The sequence below is a fragment of the Emydura macquarii genome, unplaced genomic scaffold (assembly GCF_026122565.2).
Source record: "Emydura macquarii macquarii isolate MOO-44397 ecotype Brisbane River unplaced genomic scaffold, CSIRO-AGI_Emac_v2 contig_450, whole genome shotgun sequence".
NCBI lineage: Eukaryota > Metazoa > Chordata > Testudines > Chelidae > Emydura > Emydura macquarii.
The window spans coordinates 10,696,779-10,714,749 of record NW_027130587.1 but is presented as its reverse complement, the minus strand read 5'-3'; the positions used below and the strand labels follow the sequence as shown (position 1 = coordinate 10,714,749).

Below are 17,971 nucleotides of genomic sequence, written 5' to 3'. Positions count from 1 at the left end.
CCAGCAGGCGCCGGGCTCCTTCTATACCTTTGTTTGAGAAAATGCCCTAGGTGTGAAAATTTCTCCCAGTTTCCCATCCCGTGACAACTTGAAAACTTAGCTTAGTCCTGTTTTGAGCAGGGGGTTGGACTAGATGACCTCCTGAGGTCCCTTCCAACTCTATGATTCTATGATTCTATGAAAACAGGCTTGGAGTTTTTTCCTTTTGGTCATCTTGGTTCATTCATCTTTTAGGTCTTTGTCCTGAGTCAAATTAATATTGGGCAGGTTCACATCATTTCAGTGCTAGCCACACAAAGTCCAGATAGAGAAAAATAAGAAGAAAACAAGGGCATTCTAACTCCCCCTTGTGGTCTCCCTGGAGGACTGTCTGCCAAGGACCAAGGAATCCACTGAAGGCCATGCATGTTTTCTTTGTCCTCTGAAAAGGAATTCACGACAATAGCCAGGAAGTGGGTGGGGGGGACAGATCCCTGCGCTGTCCCCTCTGAGAAGGAAATTTGACTCTGCAGACTAGCCATCTGCCTATAGGCAGCCTCAGGGCTGGAGCCCCCTCCCCCAGACGCTTTGGACAGCCCCAGAGAAAAGTCTAGGCAAATGACTTATTGTATTCAAATTAATTTAAGATAGGAATGGAGGACATGGAAATACCACCCCCAAACACACTGCACCTGGAGACAAGGTTGGCTCTGTTGGCTCTGAGTCTATTCTGGGAAGGGGGCTCACCCTAGCTCTTGGTAAACTACAACAACAAGCATGCACTGCCTCTTCCTGCTTCAAAGATTTTGTTGGCCGAGCCAAGGTTTAGGGTTGGGTTAGTATTACAGAAAGTTTCAGTTTCATTTCTTGCGCGACAGGATGACCAAATGAAAGAGAAAGAGAGGCACAGCCCCAGAGAAACCATGCAGGAGGAGAGCAAGTTCTGCAAGAACTGGTAAGAAAGCCTTTATTTCTCCACAGGGATATTTATATCTGAAAAACAACGTGAGTTCCATGGCACCTTAAAGACGCACACATTTATTTGGGCATAAGCTTTCGTGGGCAGAAATCCACTTCATCAGATGCCTCATTTATATCGGAGGGTTGCAGAGGTGTTAGAGGACTCCCTTAGTCTCTCTCAGTGAACGAAGGGTGGGCTGCTGAGACAGCCAGCGGCAATGAAGCTGGAAGCAGTGCTTAATGAAAGAGGGGCTGCGGCTGAAGCAATTTTTTTACATTCATAACTGATTAGCAAGCCGAGCGGTACCGGGACTATGAACTGTCATGCCTAGAGGTGCTGGGGCTCAGCCCTGGCAAGTCCTGGCACAAATGAAGCACTGGTTGGAAGGATGATCTGCTTTGTGTTAAGCTTAGTTAAAAACCCTTGACAGCTTTTAGCAGTCTTTGTATGTTAAAAACACACTTTCCCCTTAATAATGGACACTGGTTACTGTCCACATTCTGCTTCTGTGTGCACACACTTAGGAACAGGAAATGCCAGACTGGGTCAGACAAGAAGCTCATTTGTTTCTGGCAACAGCAATTACCAGCTGCTTCAAAAGAAGTGGAGGGAATTCCCTGATTATGGAATAATTGGCCTACAGGGGAAGTTAGTTTTCATGGAATCTGAAATAGAGATCCATAGCAAGGTGCCTCCAAACCTTCCTTGTGCCTCGGTTTCCCCTCATGCCCAGTGGTTCTTTCAGCTACCAAAACATTCAGGAGGAATATAGGCACAGAGGGTTGTTTAAAAGCTATCAGGTCTCCTGCAATGGGAGGAATTGTTTGTCTGAGCCATATCTGCTGAAGCATTGTTTATTGCAAGAAATCTGATAATGGATGAAATGGCAGATGAATTAAGGAGTCAGTTTGGTGGAACCTCTGGTCTTGGGGCAAGAGGTCAGACTAGGTGATCATAACAAACTTTGCAGCTCCCATCTGAATATCGGGCCCAATTCTCCTCTCACATCAACTTTCCCCCAGTGTAACCCAGCTGGAGTTATTCCTGAATCACACATGTGTGACAGGAGAATCAGACCCAGATATTTTGTCCTATATCAACTGACAGCGCTTGTCTCCTTTGAAGATGTTCATAATAGAACAGCGCAACTCAGTCACTGAGTCCGAATGTCTCAGTCAAACAGGCACAACTATAAATATTCATCTCGAATTTCCAGGGACAAGCCAGTCAAGTTAAATGAGGTCCAGTAACATTCCTTTCCCTCTCCCTTCCATGCCACACAGTAAACGAGATGTGTCTGCTGCCAATTTCGCTCTCCACGAGGCCCATTGCATGCGGTTTCTTGCTATCTGTCCAGAGTGTGATGAACCCATTGCTCTAAAGGAGATGAAGGACCATCAGGAAGAAGCACATAAGCAGGTGAGAGCTGCTCTATTTCCTGAAATAGCAACAAGAGCTCCCAGTTATGAGATATGTTTCATTTTAGCAGGGCCATGTAACTGGATGTCAAATAGCAATGAACTTCAGTAACTGAGGAGCAGAAAATATCCTCTCATCTCTGCCCACAGTTATGTGCTCAAGCGGAGAGTATGTGGCCTAGAACACTTGGACCTGACTCCACTCTGTTATGCCTGTTATATGCTGGTGTAAATCCATTGATTTCAATGCATAAAACTAGCATAACAGAACGAGGAATCAGGTCCGACTGGAGCCCATCTTCAGCAAGTGTAAATCATCATAACCCCACTGATAACAGCAGAGCCATGATATCTTGCAGCAGGTGAGCATCTGTCCCTATATCGACTGGGCTATAGGCTCCTAACTTCCACTGAAATCAGTGGGTGTCAAGAGCCTAAATAACTTTGTGGCTCTGGTCCTTGATAAGTAACATGGAGTGACGGAGTCCCATAGGAACTGTGCTCTGGAACCACTCGGCATGCAGCCAGTCAGGACTCCTGTGCTTCGGAGTCTGCCAGCTTGGGTCTTCACACACCAGTGCAGCCGCCTCCTGACTCTGGCCTCAGAGGGTCCAGGATCCCTGCTCTGCCAGAACTCCCCCTGTGGGACCCGCTGGATGGGACCCTGGGGAGTTCTTCCACGCCCCCAAAGGGCCATGCACCCCGCCTTGCAGTCAGAAGCGATTCACTGCCAGCGTGGGCATCAGAAGGGTTTATTCGATCTCAGGATCACAGCATAGAGAGACGTTGCTGGCAGCTGAATTAGGAGTTACAGCAGCGAACACCTGAGGAGCCCAGAGCTCTCATCCTTGGACTCTGCTCCCCACAACCCCCCCGGGGCACTGGTTCTTCCTTCCAGACAGCCCTTCACCTCCCCTCCCCAGTCCTTTGTCTCCTTCTCAGGCAAGGTGGCCCCTCCTCTTGGTCTCCACTTGCCACAACCTGTTGCAACTGGTTGGGCCAGGACAGGCAGTCCTGGCTAGGTCTGCGTACATGTGCTGGGAAGGCCCATCTGTCCTCTATCGGTCTCTGCAATGATCACACACCCGGGTCCCATCACTGAAATAGATGAGTAACGTGGGGAAACTGAGGCAGTGGTGAACAGAGGGTCTCTGGTGCCCAGAGGGTCTCCAGTGCCCAGGAGCCAAGCCTACATCTGTGCCTCCCCCTTTCCCCTGCACGCAGGGCAGGAGGGGTCCCCACACCACCCCTCAGCTGCCCTGGGGAGGGGGATTTACACCTGCAGGGGGGCATGAGATGTTAGGGGCAGGCGCGCAAATTCAGGCTTGGTTCCGTCACCCTCCCCTCCCCGCACTTACCCGCCACGTTGTGCCCACCTCTCCCGCTGCAGTCCCACAGCCCGGCGCCAGCTCAGATGGGGGGCGGCTAGGGCCGGGCCGGCCCTTCACGACACATGGGGGGGGGGCTGCAGGAGTGTGTAGGGCCGGCCCAGCACCCTGCACTTACCGGCTATTCCAGCCCCACAGCCCGGCGCCGGCTTGGATGGGGCAGCCTCACCCCCCGGCCTGGGGAGGAGGGCGCTGGGTCAGCCCTTCACGATGGGTGGGGGGTACAGGAGGCTGAGCGGCGAGTAAGTGCGCTCCAGGCCAGCCCTTCATGATGGGCGGAGGGCACAGGAGGCGCTGAGGCCCCCACAGGCCAGCACACAGGGGCCTGGACTCCTTCCCCCTTTCACCTTCCAGTACACCACTGCACACACATAGCACTCAGAGAAAACCCTAAGAACACCTCCACTAATTCACACATGGGGAACTTTCAGACTTGGCCGCCTGAACAAAATGCAACAAATCCTGCGTTTGAACAGCCAGATCAGAACTGTATTTTCCACTAAATCTTGTCTAACATAGCTCAGTCCCAGCTGCAAAAATTATGATCTCCACCAGCTTTTCAATAAACAGGATGAAACTAGAGAGACCATCCTAGGCTATTAACCTGAAGCGGAGTTGGCATGAGATGCCCCCAGACATCTTGAAATGTTCCCTCATGATCTGTTCTGTATTTTCTCCTAAGCAACCTACTATATCCTTTCACCCTTCACTTTCAGGTCAGATGTAAACTTTGTCACCAAAGCATGCAGAAATACCTGCTGGAGAATCATGAGGTGAGTAGAGCCATATATAATATCAGAATCCTATTTAAATGATCTCTGACAAATCACCCTGAGATGCATTGAAGAGGAATGACTACAAAATAACCCTCTGAAATATAACAACCCCAGAGTCAGACACCTTAATCATTACAGTCGTTCCTTAGTTTAATTTAACAGAATTTTACATTTAAATAAGCATGGTTAGCACTGCCCCGACCCTCTTCTTCCCAGGGAGTTCTGCAGGGCTTGGCTAGGAGAAAAATCTATCACCTCTGTCCATCTCATGGTGCCACTGGTTTCATGGACAGTGGCACTTCTGCCCTGCAGTCCAAGCTCATGTCTCACACAGTTCCAGGGAGGAGGCTATGCAAAGTGAAAGGCTGTTCTAAGCATACGGCTGACATGCAAGAAGGTGGAGAGCTGAGGGTGGGAGAGGCAGACAGAGAATGGTTAGGAAAGAGATGCAGAATGAAATGAGGATGGGGAAGGGGTGACATTTGTAGAGCTGACAGTGATTTCTACAGTTCAACATCCTTATTCTTTCGGCTTTGATTTACTGTTTGCAATGATTTCCTCTGCCCACCTGCAGTCCAATGAATGCAATGAACGATCAATGAAATGCACATTCTGTGAACTGGAAATGCCCTTCAACAAGCTGCAGAGGCACCTCGAGGCCTGTGGTAGTCGAACTGAGCTCTGTTGGGAGTGTAACAAATACATCATGTACAAGGACTTGGACCAGCACAAAGATGCTTGTCAGAATGGTGATATGCTATCGAACCAGGGTGAGATGCGCAATCAAGCCAGGAATGGGTCTGCTCGTCAAACCTTGACTCTCCCACCCTCAGGTATCCAAAATCCCTCGTTATCTGTGCCGGGGTCATGTCGCTCCAGCATCTGTTGCTTTCAAAATTCCCCAGCCCATCTCTAATTATTCACAATTCTCCATGAATCTTGATAATCCAGGTAGTCCTGTATAGTGTGAAAGTCCCCACAAGGGGTTATCATCTAGTCAGTCACAGCTAAAGGGCCAAATTCTGCTCTGAATTATACCCACAACTGTAAATCCAGAGCATGTTCTGCATGTGCAGTGGCATGACTCAGAAACATTGGGCCTTAGTTTCGTCTATAAGAGGCCCCTTTAAGCGTCTCTGGCAGGGTAAATGGGCCTTAGCTTAAATAAGAATCACACCCATTGACTTTTCAGCTAGAGTGATATGTTTAGGGCCTGATTGGCCATTCCTTGTGTCCCCCAAAACTCCTGTTTGCTTTAAGGGCAATTTGGGGTGTGCAAGAACTGGAGGACAACGTCCTTGCTAAGGCAGGGCCCCGAATCCATTAAACCAATCTGATTATGATGTTGGTGTAACAATCCTTCTACTGCAAACTGCCGAGAATGAGAACAAGCACCTTTCCAAATGCTAGCTAAAGCACACACTCACCCCCTTGGCTTAATCTTCCAGCTCCACTGCTCCTAGGCTCACACCTAAAGCCTCTCTCTCCAGAGAGGCACTGCCATCTCCCTTACATACAGCGGAGCAGCAGAACCCACTTAACTCTTTCCCAGCAGGTTGTTGCCAGCCCGTTACAGTGAAAGTAACAAATTTGAGACGGTCTTTCCTCCAACTGATGTGTCAAAAGCCAGACACATTACTGAAGTTTTCAATACTGGCAATAGCATCATGGTCCTTGGAGGCTGGGGACAGCTTTCTCTTGTGTAAGAGAAGAGGCCTGACCACAGAGTGATAGGATAAGCAGGTGACCATTTGTGAACACTACCAATGATTCTGAGGAAGGACCAGCACCATGAAAAATGATGGGAGAAAGAGAGCAGGAACTTACTAACAGGGAAATATAAAATCCTTTGTGGCATAGCACTAACTAGAGATGGGCCTGAGCTGTGAAATTTGGGTCCTGGCTAGAATTTCAGCTCCTCCAACGTTCAGCAGGGAGGGAAGGTCAGAACCTGAGTTTATTTAACAGGGGCCAACAGAGAAATTCAGATCCATTTCTGCCTTAGGCTCTGGTCTGCTGAAGTTCAGTGGTGTTTGGATTAGGCGCCGATCAGCATGACCTGAGTTTGAAGAGCCTGTGTACACTATTTTGCTGACTTGTGCCAGCTCTGTATTGCCAACCGATCGCTCTCCCTTTTTCCTCTGAAGGTCTCAGTGACAATCTGTGTCGGCAGTGCAATAAGTGCTTCCCAGATGACCAGTACCTCCAGCACCTGGTAAGTGGTTTGGGAGGTAAACCGGCAAAGATCATTCAGACCAGGCCCTTTCTGCGGAAAGCCCCAGGTTGGATATGGCAAGACGACATGTTCTGGCTGCTCAGTTTGCACAGCCATTGTTATCCCATGGCCAGCTTGCCTGTGACCACGAGTTTGGCTGTTAAAGCCAATCCTTCTTTGGCAGGGCTGCCTCCAGGGCCCCTCGCCTCTTGCCACTGATGCGCAATGCAAACAGCTGTGGCATTACATACCCCCTGCATCCTTCACAGCCCCTGCCTAGGGAGTGGCAGATTGAGTTAAACTGGTTAATAAATCCCTGAGCACGTAGGCCCCAGCTCGATTGTCCTGAGGGGCAACTCTGTTCTGAGAGGGCTGCCACTAACCCCTGAGCCAACAAATGACGTGTCTTTGCTGCAGAGGCTCCAGTTGAGAGCCACACTCCCCATTGGAGCATCTACCTGGACGCCATCCTCTTATCTTTTTAAGCCACCTACAAACACTGATTTCCGCACCCCAGAGGAATTTTTTAGCTGTAGTCTGTATTGTAGAACCCTTCTCCTACCTCACTTTTTTTTTAAGTCCTCCATCTTCATTGGCTTTTAGTCTCCCCTTATCTTATTCTGACGTTTTTAATTCTTTCTTATATTCCATCGCTGTACAGACGTATATCCTTCCCAACACCAGGAAGGGCACCCCTCATTCATTCACCATCTGGCTTATCCTTTGTTCTCTCATTATGCTTTTTAACTGTCCTCTGCAGAATGAGTGCAGCCCGCTTTCTAACCTCGCGGAGATTCTCGCCAGCCAGTCAGTTACAAAACCCAACCCGCTCCCACCTCCCTCTCTGGTGACTTCTTCCCCCCGTGAGAATGCAGCAGCGGCGTGGAAGGATGTTCGACCCAAGCAGAAGGAAAAGGACTTATCTTCTGCCTCCAGGCCCTTGCTCAAGCCACTGAAGAACAAAAAATCGGCAGGTCGCCCTGCATTCACAACCACACTGGATCCCGTACTGCCTAAGGCTCTCGAAGACCCAACGACTTATGATGTGTTGGTGACCTGTTCTCAGTGCAATATCCTCCTCCCAGGTCCAACTCTAAGGAAGCACGAGGTGAGAAATGCTCCCGTTACATACCCTGCTGCACATTCTTGGTATTGGAGAATAGCAAAGGGGTGCTGGGGACAGCTGGACTATAGACACCCTCGGTCTAGACCAGTGATACTTCAGATCACCGTCACACCTGCCTCTTCTGTTATTTACTGCTTATTGAGAGCTGGCCACATGCACAGCCCTGAATAGGGCATGGAGTAGACAAATGACCAGATTCCATTTTTATTTACGCTCATGTCAGTCCAGCAGAACACCACTGCTATTTAAGTTGAAGGACAATGTTGGCTCAAGAACAAATGGTATGAACTGGCCATGAATAAATTAAGGCTGGAAATTAGAAGAAGGTTTCTAAACATCACAGGAGTGAGATTTCAGAACAGCCTTCCAGTAGGAAGGGCAAACCACTGAACTAGCTTTAAGGTGGCGCTTGATAAGCTTACAGATACGGTTATAGGATGCAGATGCGTGGCGGGTGGACTTGATGATCCTGGAGGGTCCTTCCGGTCCTATGTTCCACTGACTTTAATTGAGTTACTCTGGAATGATGCTGGTGTAAACAAGATCAGAATCTGGCCCAAAAGTCCCTGCTTCTTGGGAGTTCACCATCTTAAAGTACCTGGGGAGGTGCCAATTGAAGGTCCTCCTATGAATTTTCAGATGAGTTTCTGTGCTCAATCCCCTCAGCCAAGGACAATGGCCACAGTGGCAAATGACCTCCAAAACCATAGGTCAGACCTAGAGCTCCCAGCGTGGAGGCAACCTCTTCTAAAGGTCTTACAACGGGTTTTGTTATGGACTCACTTATATGACACGATGATGATCTAGGAAGCTGTTTGAGGGTTTTCTCCTCTTCAGATCCTGCATTGTACAAACATTTGGCCGTGCACGAGTGTCTGCTGATGCTAGTGCCCGGTGAACTAGTGCTAAATGGGGAGGGACCCGAGTGAAGTGGAAACGGGATCTTTGCCAGGTCACAGTGACTGAAATGAATGCCAGACTGGACGTGAGAGGCGAACGTGGGCTCAAGCCTGCTCCCGCTGAACCAGTGGCAACCTCCTCTAGGAACAAGTTGGGGCCTGAAGTCTCTAGATTCAATGACTTCTTAAATTAAGATGGAAAGCAGTTTAGAGCCTGACTCTGCCTTCCATAACATCTGTCTTATGCCTGATTTCAGGGAAGTCACACCAATGTGAAGTTGGTGTTACAGAGAATCGGCCTTTAATATTTAGGGCCTAATCCTGCAGCTGTGACTTAAGGTGCAGACTGGCACGGATCCATCGCAGTCAATGGGTCTATGCCCACTTTCAATTAACTGAAAATCTGGCCTGATAAATCACACTGAGCTTGACTCTCAGGCATGCGAAGAGCCTTTCACACTGCTGACAGCACATAGCGGCTGTAAAGGGGGTGCAACTAGCTGCCTGAGGAAAGCCCCTGGGCACAATCTGTGTAGAGCTAACCCAAGGGTTCTGCACAGCCCTATTCCCAGCTCCTCATGTAGGAGCGGGATTTGCAGTGTGACCAGGGACATGGCTATTGTCTGCTTCCCACGCTTATAAGGGGCCATGGACAAGCTCTTGCATAGCCCCAGAATACAGAGGTGGCAAAGTTGGCTTAAAACCATCTTTACCCTTCCTCCCATCCCTGTCCCAAATGCAGGAATGGAGCAACTAAGAATCAGGCCCCTGCACAGTACTCATCCTCACTTCCCCATATGCTTCCAAATACAGCATGAGAAGTGTGATTAGGGTTATGTTGTAACAGGGACAGAGCTATCCTCTGTTCTCAAAGCCTGGTGCGGGATCTAGTGGTCTCCTAACAAGTGTGGAGATTTAAAGGAGGCGGTGCTCTGTTCTTTTGTATTCATTGTCATTATTATTCATTTGTTCAGACCAAATGTCTGCGTCTGGCTTCTTTGCAAAGTATCAGGAGGAAATCAAAACGGAGTCCTGGAAAACAAGGTACTAAAATATTTCTAAGAAATACAGTAGAATTCAGTTAGAGACATGCCAGGTGGTGGGCTAACAGGGACGATGGGGCGTTTCACACAGCAGGTGCCTCAGGTCAAAGAATCCCAGGGCACTCAGGTGTATCAATGCTGATAGTAGTATGCATAAATATACAGGCTCCATGTTCAGAAACTATGCTCTGATTTTCCAGGCCCCCATGCCATAATCAAGCTAACTCAGTAGGAATGTTTGAATTTGGCCCTAGCTGCATTGCAACTGCCCAAAGCTACACAGCAAGGCAGCGGAAGAGAGGTTAGAAGTTGGAAACTCTTAACGTCTAGTCTTATGTTCTCTCCATTAGAATAAGTTGCCACTGGTTAATACTGAATTTTATAGCCTCTCTCCTGTTGGAGATTTAAATATATATATATATATATGTATACATCTGCATTTTCATACCAATTCAGTTGCACATAAGAATTTAAAATCAGCTACCTGTTGTCCTTTCATAAAGCATGAGGTCTTAGCTGTCCTAGCAGACTGGATTTTAGGTACTCAAGATGCACGCTATGACACTGAGAACCAATAACAAGTTTCTAGTAATCACATCTTAGTTAAGGGCTTGCCCATCCACTCATATTGTACCACTTTAATTATGCTGGTATAATAAAAACAGTCCAACCCCACTGGAATGGACACAATTATACCAGGCTAAAAGGTGCTTATACTAGTATAGTTTCTTTCTGTATGCAAAGGAGCATAAGCTATAAGGCACCTTTATACCAGTATAACAGCATCTATACTAGCGGTTGTGCCCGTGTAACTGTATTGATAAAACCATAACAATAATTCCCCCGACAGTTATACCAGACCAAAAGCCGTGCATACACCAGGCCTAAGTGGGGCTAACTATAAGGACCTCAGGCCTAATCCTGCAGTCCTTCCTCAGGCAAATCTCTCATTGCTTTGTTTTATATTTTCCATAGACAAACTGCTACCTTATACTTTCAGCCAGAATTACCCTGGTCTTATATCAAGAAAAAAATAAAAGAACAAAAGTCCATGAAAGAGCATACAGTGTATGCGTCTCCTCAGACAGACTGCACCGACCTGAACACAAAATGGCTGCCTTTCTCTGTAGACAGCATATTTATGCATTGAAAGATGCCATACAACTATAACAGAGACTGCACCATAGTGTGAAATTAAAGGGAGTTTTGGCTGATTATGGACTACAGGATCAGACCCTGAAATAATTACCCATTCATTACATAGTTTGTATTCACTTTCCTCATACTTCTTTAGATTGTTCTAACAGACTCAGTCAAAATGAGGGAAGACCATAAAATCATGGGCTTACCTATTCACTGTAAAAACAAAAAGTTACATTGGGTTTTGTTTGTTTTACAGAGGAGCCTTTCTAAGGCAACCCTGGAAAAAACTGGAACCAGAGATGCTCCACCAGACGCCAGGCTTCAGTTCAGCGTTAGTAATGGCATTCTAAACACACAGACACTAACCGGCTTTATACATAGCAAATAAAAGCATCATGCTTCCTACACTAGACTGAGAACAAAGAACCACTCTCTGACATTCATTCTGCACCAAAGAGGCTCGTCATCAAGCTTCCCCATAAAGCCCTGGACTGTTGTGCCCTGAGAAGTGCCATCCTTTTGGATATTAACACGTAGACCCTCCTTAGGGATTCACTTGTTCTTTGTGCCCTGCCTGTCACAACAGTGGAAGTTAACCTCTCAGCTATACTGGTGCATCCTGGCTGAAGGTGCAGCAACGTAACAGAGAAGTATTTGGTCCACGGTGCTTACAATGAAGCCTTCAAGATGTTTGCTTTCAACTTTGGCCCAAACTTTCCATAGTGATCCATCCCGCATCGCTAGACAGGTTGTACTCAGGTCTGCTGGGTTCTTTCACATCCGTACTTCCCCCATACACACACTCACAACAGCCTATGCAAATGATCAATTACTGGCCTGGAGGTATTTATAAGCACTATAGATGTACTGGGCCAGATGCTGAACATCTGCCACGCCCACTGACTTCAACGAGCACTGGGGTCCCTACTGCCTCCTACTGTTTGGTTCATTGTAACAAAGAGCTAAATATTGGTCTCATCAAATGCGATGGGAGCTCAGTGATTGACTGTGGGATTATGACCCAGACATCTTAGCCCCCCCTATGGTGCTGATAGAGGCAAATGGTGGAAAAGTTAAATCTACAGAGCAAGTGGGGGATTGTACTGATGTTTACTGGGTGTATATTGACGCAGATGTTGAACTCTTGTTGGGTGGGAACAAATAACTTGATCTGTTAAGAGTTAATACTTTTATTTCATTGGTACCATTTCTTCCCTGCGCTGGAATGCTTCTCGCTGTATGTAATCCTATATACTGGTTGCTGGAAGCGGAGAGTAGCAATCAAGTGAAATGATTTGCTAAGTGCATTCTCACCTAGGGAACCTGAATCAATTTGAAAATGAATGTTAATTTACATTATCTGAAGAAACCAGGCTGTCAAGCCACTACTACATGGCTGGATACCCTTTGCTTCACATCTGATACCTAGATGTTTTGCTGACGAGAGCATGAAACGAACCAACCAGCTTTGACTATCAAAATGAGACCAGCACGATAGCTCTAAGCAGATTTAAGGGTGGGATTTTCCAAGGTTGCCAGCACTGGCCTAACTCATTGCTTCCACTGAAGTCAGTAATTGACTTTTAAAGATGTCCATCGCTTTTGACAACCCCATCCCTAAATATCTGCTGCACAATTGTACGTCATGGAATATAGACAGCGATGCAATTGCTTTTTTGGGAGAATGTGAGTATCTATGGTATTAGCGCTACCTCACTCGCCCTCTCTAGCGATTTCTTATGTTATTTTACATTCTGTGTTTGTTTTACATGTATGCATAGGCAGATAATAAATTTACTGTTCCAAGACATAAGTCATTGTAATGTGTGAAAATCCAGAAGATTATAAAGTCTGAAAAGCAAAGATGTTTAGTGTCTGTGCACAGCCTACCTCAAGGGGGCCCTGATCCTTGACTGGGGCTCATTCCTCAGTGCTACGCCACTAAATTTTTATTATAATAGAAAGATCTGCTAGATTAGTCTCTGTTTTTGTCTGCACAGCACACTGGGGCCCAGATCTTAACTGGGGTCCTTGGGTCCCAGATTTTGTTGTTGTTGTTATTATTGCAGTAAATGAATGATAATTGGATCTGTTTCAAACCCTCTGGACTAACAACAGCTTCAAGTTTTTTCAACAGAAATGTTCTAACCAGTGCTAGTCATTAGAATCCCCTCCCTCCATTAAAAGGCAGAGCAGTGATGCTGCAATACAGCACAATAACTATAACTAATGTTTCAGGCTTGGGGGGGAGAGGGCGGAAGTCACATTCCTTAGCTGATCATTGTAATCACATTAAGCTCCACATCACCAGATATAATAAACTTAGCTTAACATGATCAGTTGATAATTGGGGGGCTTCTTTGGCATGTAGGTCACATGTAAAACAAAACACAGCAGTACAACAATTAAGCCAAGCGGGCTGGGGTTGAATGGAGCAGCAACTTCATGGCTGATCAAAGCATGTAAGAAAGAAGAGGAATGATCATATTAGGAAAATCTGAACAATATACTGGGGTCACAAGTGGGTGGGGCTCAACTTCTGCTGGAGTTTGAGAGAGTACAGCTTTCTTTTCAATTTCACCACCACAAGGATGAAAGTGATCTTCGCTACTTAACCTAAAGCTTGAGCTATTTTGTGTAGCGATAAATTCACACTCCAGTGACTGCAAAAATATTGCCAGTCCTCGCACTTCACCTAAATCTGATCTGTAACATGTTAAGTGAGTGAAAACTACGTGGGAAACTATAGCCTAATATCTTCTTCAAGCAGATCAAAATCCAGTGTCAGAAAAGTGAGCAAATATGTGCAATTATTCCATGCACTTCTTTTGCATTAAGTGGTCTATAAAAGTTCTGATGTAAGCCCCTGTCTTGTCATACGTGGAAACCAACTTGCATTGCATGCATGAGGTTTGCAAACCCTAGGTTAAAAGTTGGAGCAAGCACCACTTTCTTCCCTTGCATCACTTCCCAAATGCATCACCTGGTTTCATAGAAGGAAGGGGAGCATGTACTGCAGCCAGCCCCAAAGGGTCCTTGTGTGCTGTTTACACTGAACTCCCAAGTAATGCATCTTTCTCTCTTTTCTGCCTTCACATCAGCCGCTTACGACACCGCTCAACTGACTTCCTCCCCATTTGTACTGGGATAAAGCCAGGCTATGCCTGCGACATCACAGAAACTATTTGCTGTTCCCTCATAATGGCTGAGTGCAGGCACATGACATGTCTCAGTGCCCACTGAGCCCTGCCAAGACAAGCTCAGAGGAGGAAAGGTACTGGGTATGAATGCCTTCCCGCCAACCCAGCATGGAAATCAGAACCGGTAACTCCTTTTGCCTCCTATACATAGTTTGTCTCTTGTTTTTACAACCCTCCATCATGTTTCCCAACCTGTGCCCTGGCCATTGGACCACCACATTGGTCACCTAAAAGGGAATGAATAATTGTATCACTCCATTGGCTGAAGAGCTTGATGTTGAGTCTCTAACTCACTGGATGTGATGTATTAATAGACCAAAAGTTTCTTTGTAAATCTTCAGCAGATCTTTATGGAGCCTCCCACAATAGGCTGTGCTGTTAATCCAGCTAAAATCAGCAGATTTAGCGGGTTCAGCTCAGGCAGTGCATTTAATCTTTACAGTACAAAGGAAAGCCACTCTTTGTACAGGACCAAGCACACTGAGTCAGGCTGCGCAAGAAATAACTGATCACACAAAAAAGCTATCTTCAATAGCATTGGTATTTTCCAGGAGCTTCTGGAGTCTGCGTGGATATAAAATTTAACAAATTGATCTGGAAGTTCTGTATCATTTTACCATTGAAGGTTTAAGCATTATTGGAGGCCAAGGAACTGAAACTGTCTTTTGCAGTTGCTATAATTTTACAGTTGCCCCTTTAGCTTGAGCGGTTAAGCCAATGCTCGGAGCTTTGCACGATTGTTTCTGTTGAGAGGAGAAATAGATTATACAAGCCAGGTATTTCTTTGTTGCAAACCTGTTCACTTACAAAAAATGTCTCCCTGAACAAAGTAGAAACAAACAGCAAGCAGTTTCCTTGCTCTGAAATCCCCAAGACTGACACTCCAGCTAGTTCTGTGCCCAGAAGCTCTGTCTCTCAGGCCTTGTCTTCGCTAGGGAAAACAAAGTATATTCTTAACATGAGTAAGCTAACTTGAAGTAAATGCTAGTGAAGATGAGGCACTTGCAGTTGTCACACACGTTAGCATGTAGTTTTTAGCGAAAACAACAAACTGCCTTGTCTTCACTAGGAGTTTACCTCATGTTAGTTAACTCAAGTTAACACCTTTTTTCCTAATGAAGAGTCAACCTCGGGGTCATACTCACAATTGCTTCTCTGGCTTTCTGCTGGCTTCCTTTAATGCATGCGCACATGCTCACACATGCACACCCCTTGCAAAACAATACCTTAGCCCCTGCACTGGCAATCAAGTAAGCTTTTCAACCCCCATGATTTAGCTCCCCTCAGTCCTCATGCCTTCTATTACCTCCAGCTATCACTACATAATGGGGTTTAATTGTTCCTTCCATTGAGCTTGAAAATAAGGTGCTTAGCACTCCCATTGCTTTAACCTGGTCTGTCACTGTTTTTGGATCAAAGACCCACTTGAAGGCAGCCATTAGCAACTTTCAGCATAACAGCATTCTGCTTATTTTCTCCTTTGGTTTAGATCACAGTTTAGACCCAAGAGCTCATGTGGTCACTGGAGTGTGGATGTAAAGAGGCAAAGGATGCATTGTTGCTTTTGGATGTAGAGGCAGGATTTTTGCTATTCATTTGGAACATTCTGGTTCTAGCAAATAAACTAGCCGTAGCCACAGCCTTCCTGATCTAGAGACCATCTAGGTTTGATTCTGCACCCAATAGGAACTGACTGACTGTCTCCTTCATGGAGGATGACCATGAACCTGAACAGAGTTGCTGGGCCTATTTACCTGATGTCTGCCTGAGCAACATGTTCTGGTGGCTAGACGACAGGGACAGATCTCGGGCTGCTTTAGTCTGTAAGAAATGGAATCAAGCCATGTACTCAGGCTCTCTCTGGAGAACCAGAACAATCACCTTCAGTGGGCGGCCGTCCAGGTCAAACACGTCTGAGTTTGAATCTGCTCTGTGGTACGTCAAGAGATTCGGCAAGTACTTGGAACACCTAGAGATCAAGTTCCTGAATCCTTACAATGCTGTCTTAACCCGAAAATTTCAAGTGACTATGAGGGGGCTTCTCTCGCGCTTGGGCAAATGTAACAGCCGTCTGGTATCCCTGACTATTCAGCACCTGGAGTTGGACCGATTGGTCTGGAAAAATGGAATCAGGACTCAGTTTATCAAGAATTTAAGTACTTTCCTGAAAAGAATGGGTAAGCACCTTGATTATCTCAACCTGAAAGGAGCAAGAGTGACGCTGGAAGAAGGCTGTGAGCTTTTGAACTCTTTGAGCTACTTGAAAAACAGAAGTTTTGCCTCCGAAATCAATATAGAAGACTTCTTCAGCCACCATCTTTCCATTTACAGCAGCCCCTTGTTCCACCAGACTATGTCCACATTCCGCAACCTGGTCATCCTGACTCTCAATTACAACTGCATCTCCGATGAATTGCTGGACATACTGTGCGAGCACAACGCCCATTCTCTCTGGACCATAAACATCAAGTGCCACATCCATGACCCTCACGGGCAAGTGATTTGGGGGATGTCCTGGGCCAACCTAGCCAAGAGAGCACCCAAACTGAAAGTGAACTTCTTCTTTGAAAGAGTCATGAAGCATGACAGTTTAGCCAGAATACTCTTAGCAGAGATCCCACTCAGGAGCATCAGTCTACGGAGCTGCTATTTCAGTGACCCGGATTGGTCGATGAGGCCGACCCTCACCAATCTCTTACCAGCCTACAAGCACATTCTGCAGGTACGGTGGGAACAGCAACATTTTACCGTTTTGTCACTAATCTAGCCAGGTGGCCGTGGCCATGTGGGCTTTGTACCAAACTGTCGGTGTAAATGCGAAACCCTCACCCATGAGGTTATTAGAGTTCCACAAGGCTGTTTTCATAAGAGACGAATCCTGTAGGTAACTGCAATAGCAGACTGCCCTCCCCATCAGTACAGAAATTTACACTGTTATTTATTTTCAAGAAATTAACGCTAGAGTTCAACAACGACCATGAATTGCTGGACGAGGAGCTGCTGCAGCTCGTGTTATCGTGTGAGAGGCTGTTCTTCCTCAAAGTCTGGGCTTTCCTCAGTGTGGCGTTTGTGGAGAGGCTGCTGCAAAATCGGGCTGAAGGGAAATGCATCTTGTGTACGATGAAGGTAAAACTGTTTCCAAACCTCTCACCTCCTCCTCTCCACCTGCCCTCCCACCCAACTCTGTCAAAATGTAGTTTATGAACATACTAATGCAGCTGTGCCTCTGATTGCGGTTTTGAAGTTACTATTAACGTTCAGATCCTGGGGATCAAGAGGTTCTGGGGGCAGAGAATGATGCTCCCTTTTCCCCAGGTATTCTGCCACTGAACTCTCAAAAGGGAGGATGGTCTAAGCCTCAGTTTTCATTCAGCCTGTAATAAGGCAAAAGCTCTCACTGATGGTCCTGGGAATCTTGTCTGAGCAAAACCTGAGTAAGGACTTCAGGATTTGACCTTATTTATTAGATGGCTGCCTTATCTAGCAGCTTCAACAGCAACCCGGGCTTCTCTCTATTGCTAGCTTAACGCCAGAGGCTGCTTTGTGTGTCTGTGATTGCTACAGGTGAGGATTTACACAACCAGGCATGAGACCAGCGAAGAAGACCGACTGCTGCGAGACATTTACAAGAAGTTCAGAAACCTGATCGATTCAGAGCTTAATTATTTTGTCATCGCCTACCCAATGGTGTGAGCAGTGTGCGGTAATCCAGGAGTAAAAATAAAAACCAGTCACACTAGGAAATGTCTGATCTCGTCCTCTGAGGAAGTCTATGGGGAGACTAATGTTATTAGCAACGCCCCTTAAAGGGAAAGCCACTGAA

General features: G+C 46.5%; 2 protein-coding genes across 2 annotated transcripts; both read left to right on the top strand.

The window, feature by feature from the left end:
* Nucleotides 1-902: 902 nt before the first annotated feature.
* Nucleotides 903-9,847, top strand: XAF1 (XIAP associated factor 1). Its single transcript, XM_067537693.1, has 7 exons — nt 903-934; nt 2,224-2,359; nt 4,463-4,519; nt 5,097-5,355; nt 6,670-6,737; nt 7,498-7,845; nt 9,737-9,847. The coding sequence occupies exons 1-7, from the start codon at nt 903-905 to the stop codon at nt 9,845-9,847; spliced, it is 1,011 nt and encodes a 336-aa protein (XP_067393794.1).
* Nucleotides 9,848-15,856: 6,009 nt separating this feature from the next.
* On the top strand, nt 15,857-17,894 carry LOC137146431 (F-box only protein 39-like). The gene is made up of 3 exons (XM_067537692.1): nt 15,857-16,870; nt 17,098-17,274; nt 17,713-17,894. Exons 1-3 carry the CDS (start codon nt 15,857-15,859, stop codon nt 17,839-17,841), a joined length of 1,320 nt encoding a protein of 439 aa, XP_067393793.1. The 3' UTR covers nt 17,842-17,894.
* The last annotated feature ends 77 nt before the right edge of the window (nt 17,895-17,971 follow it).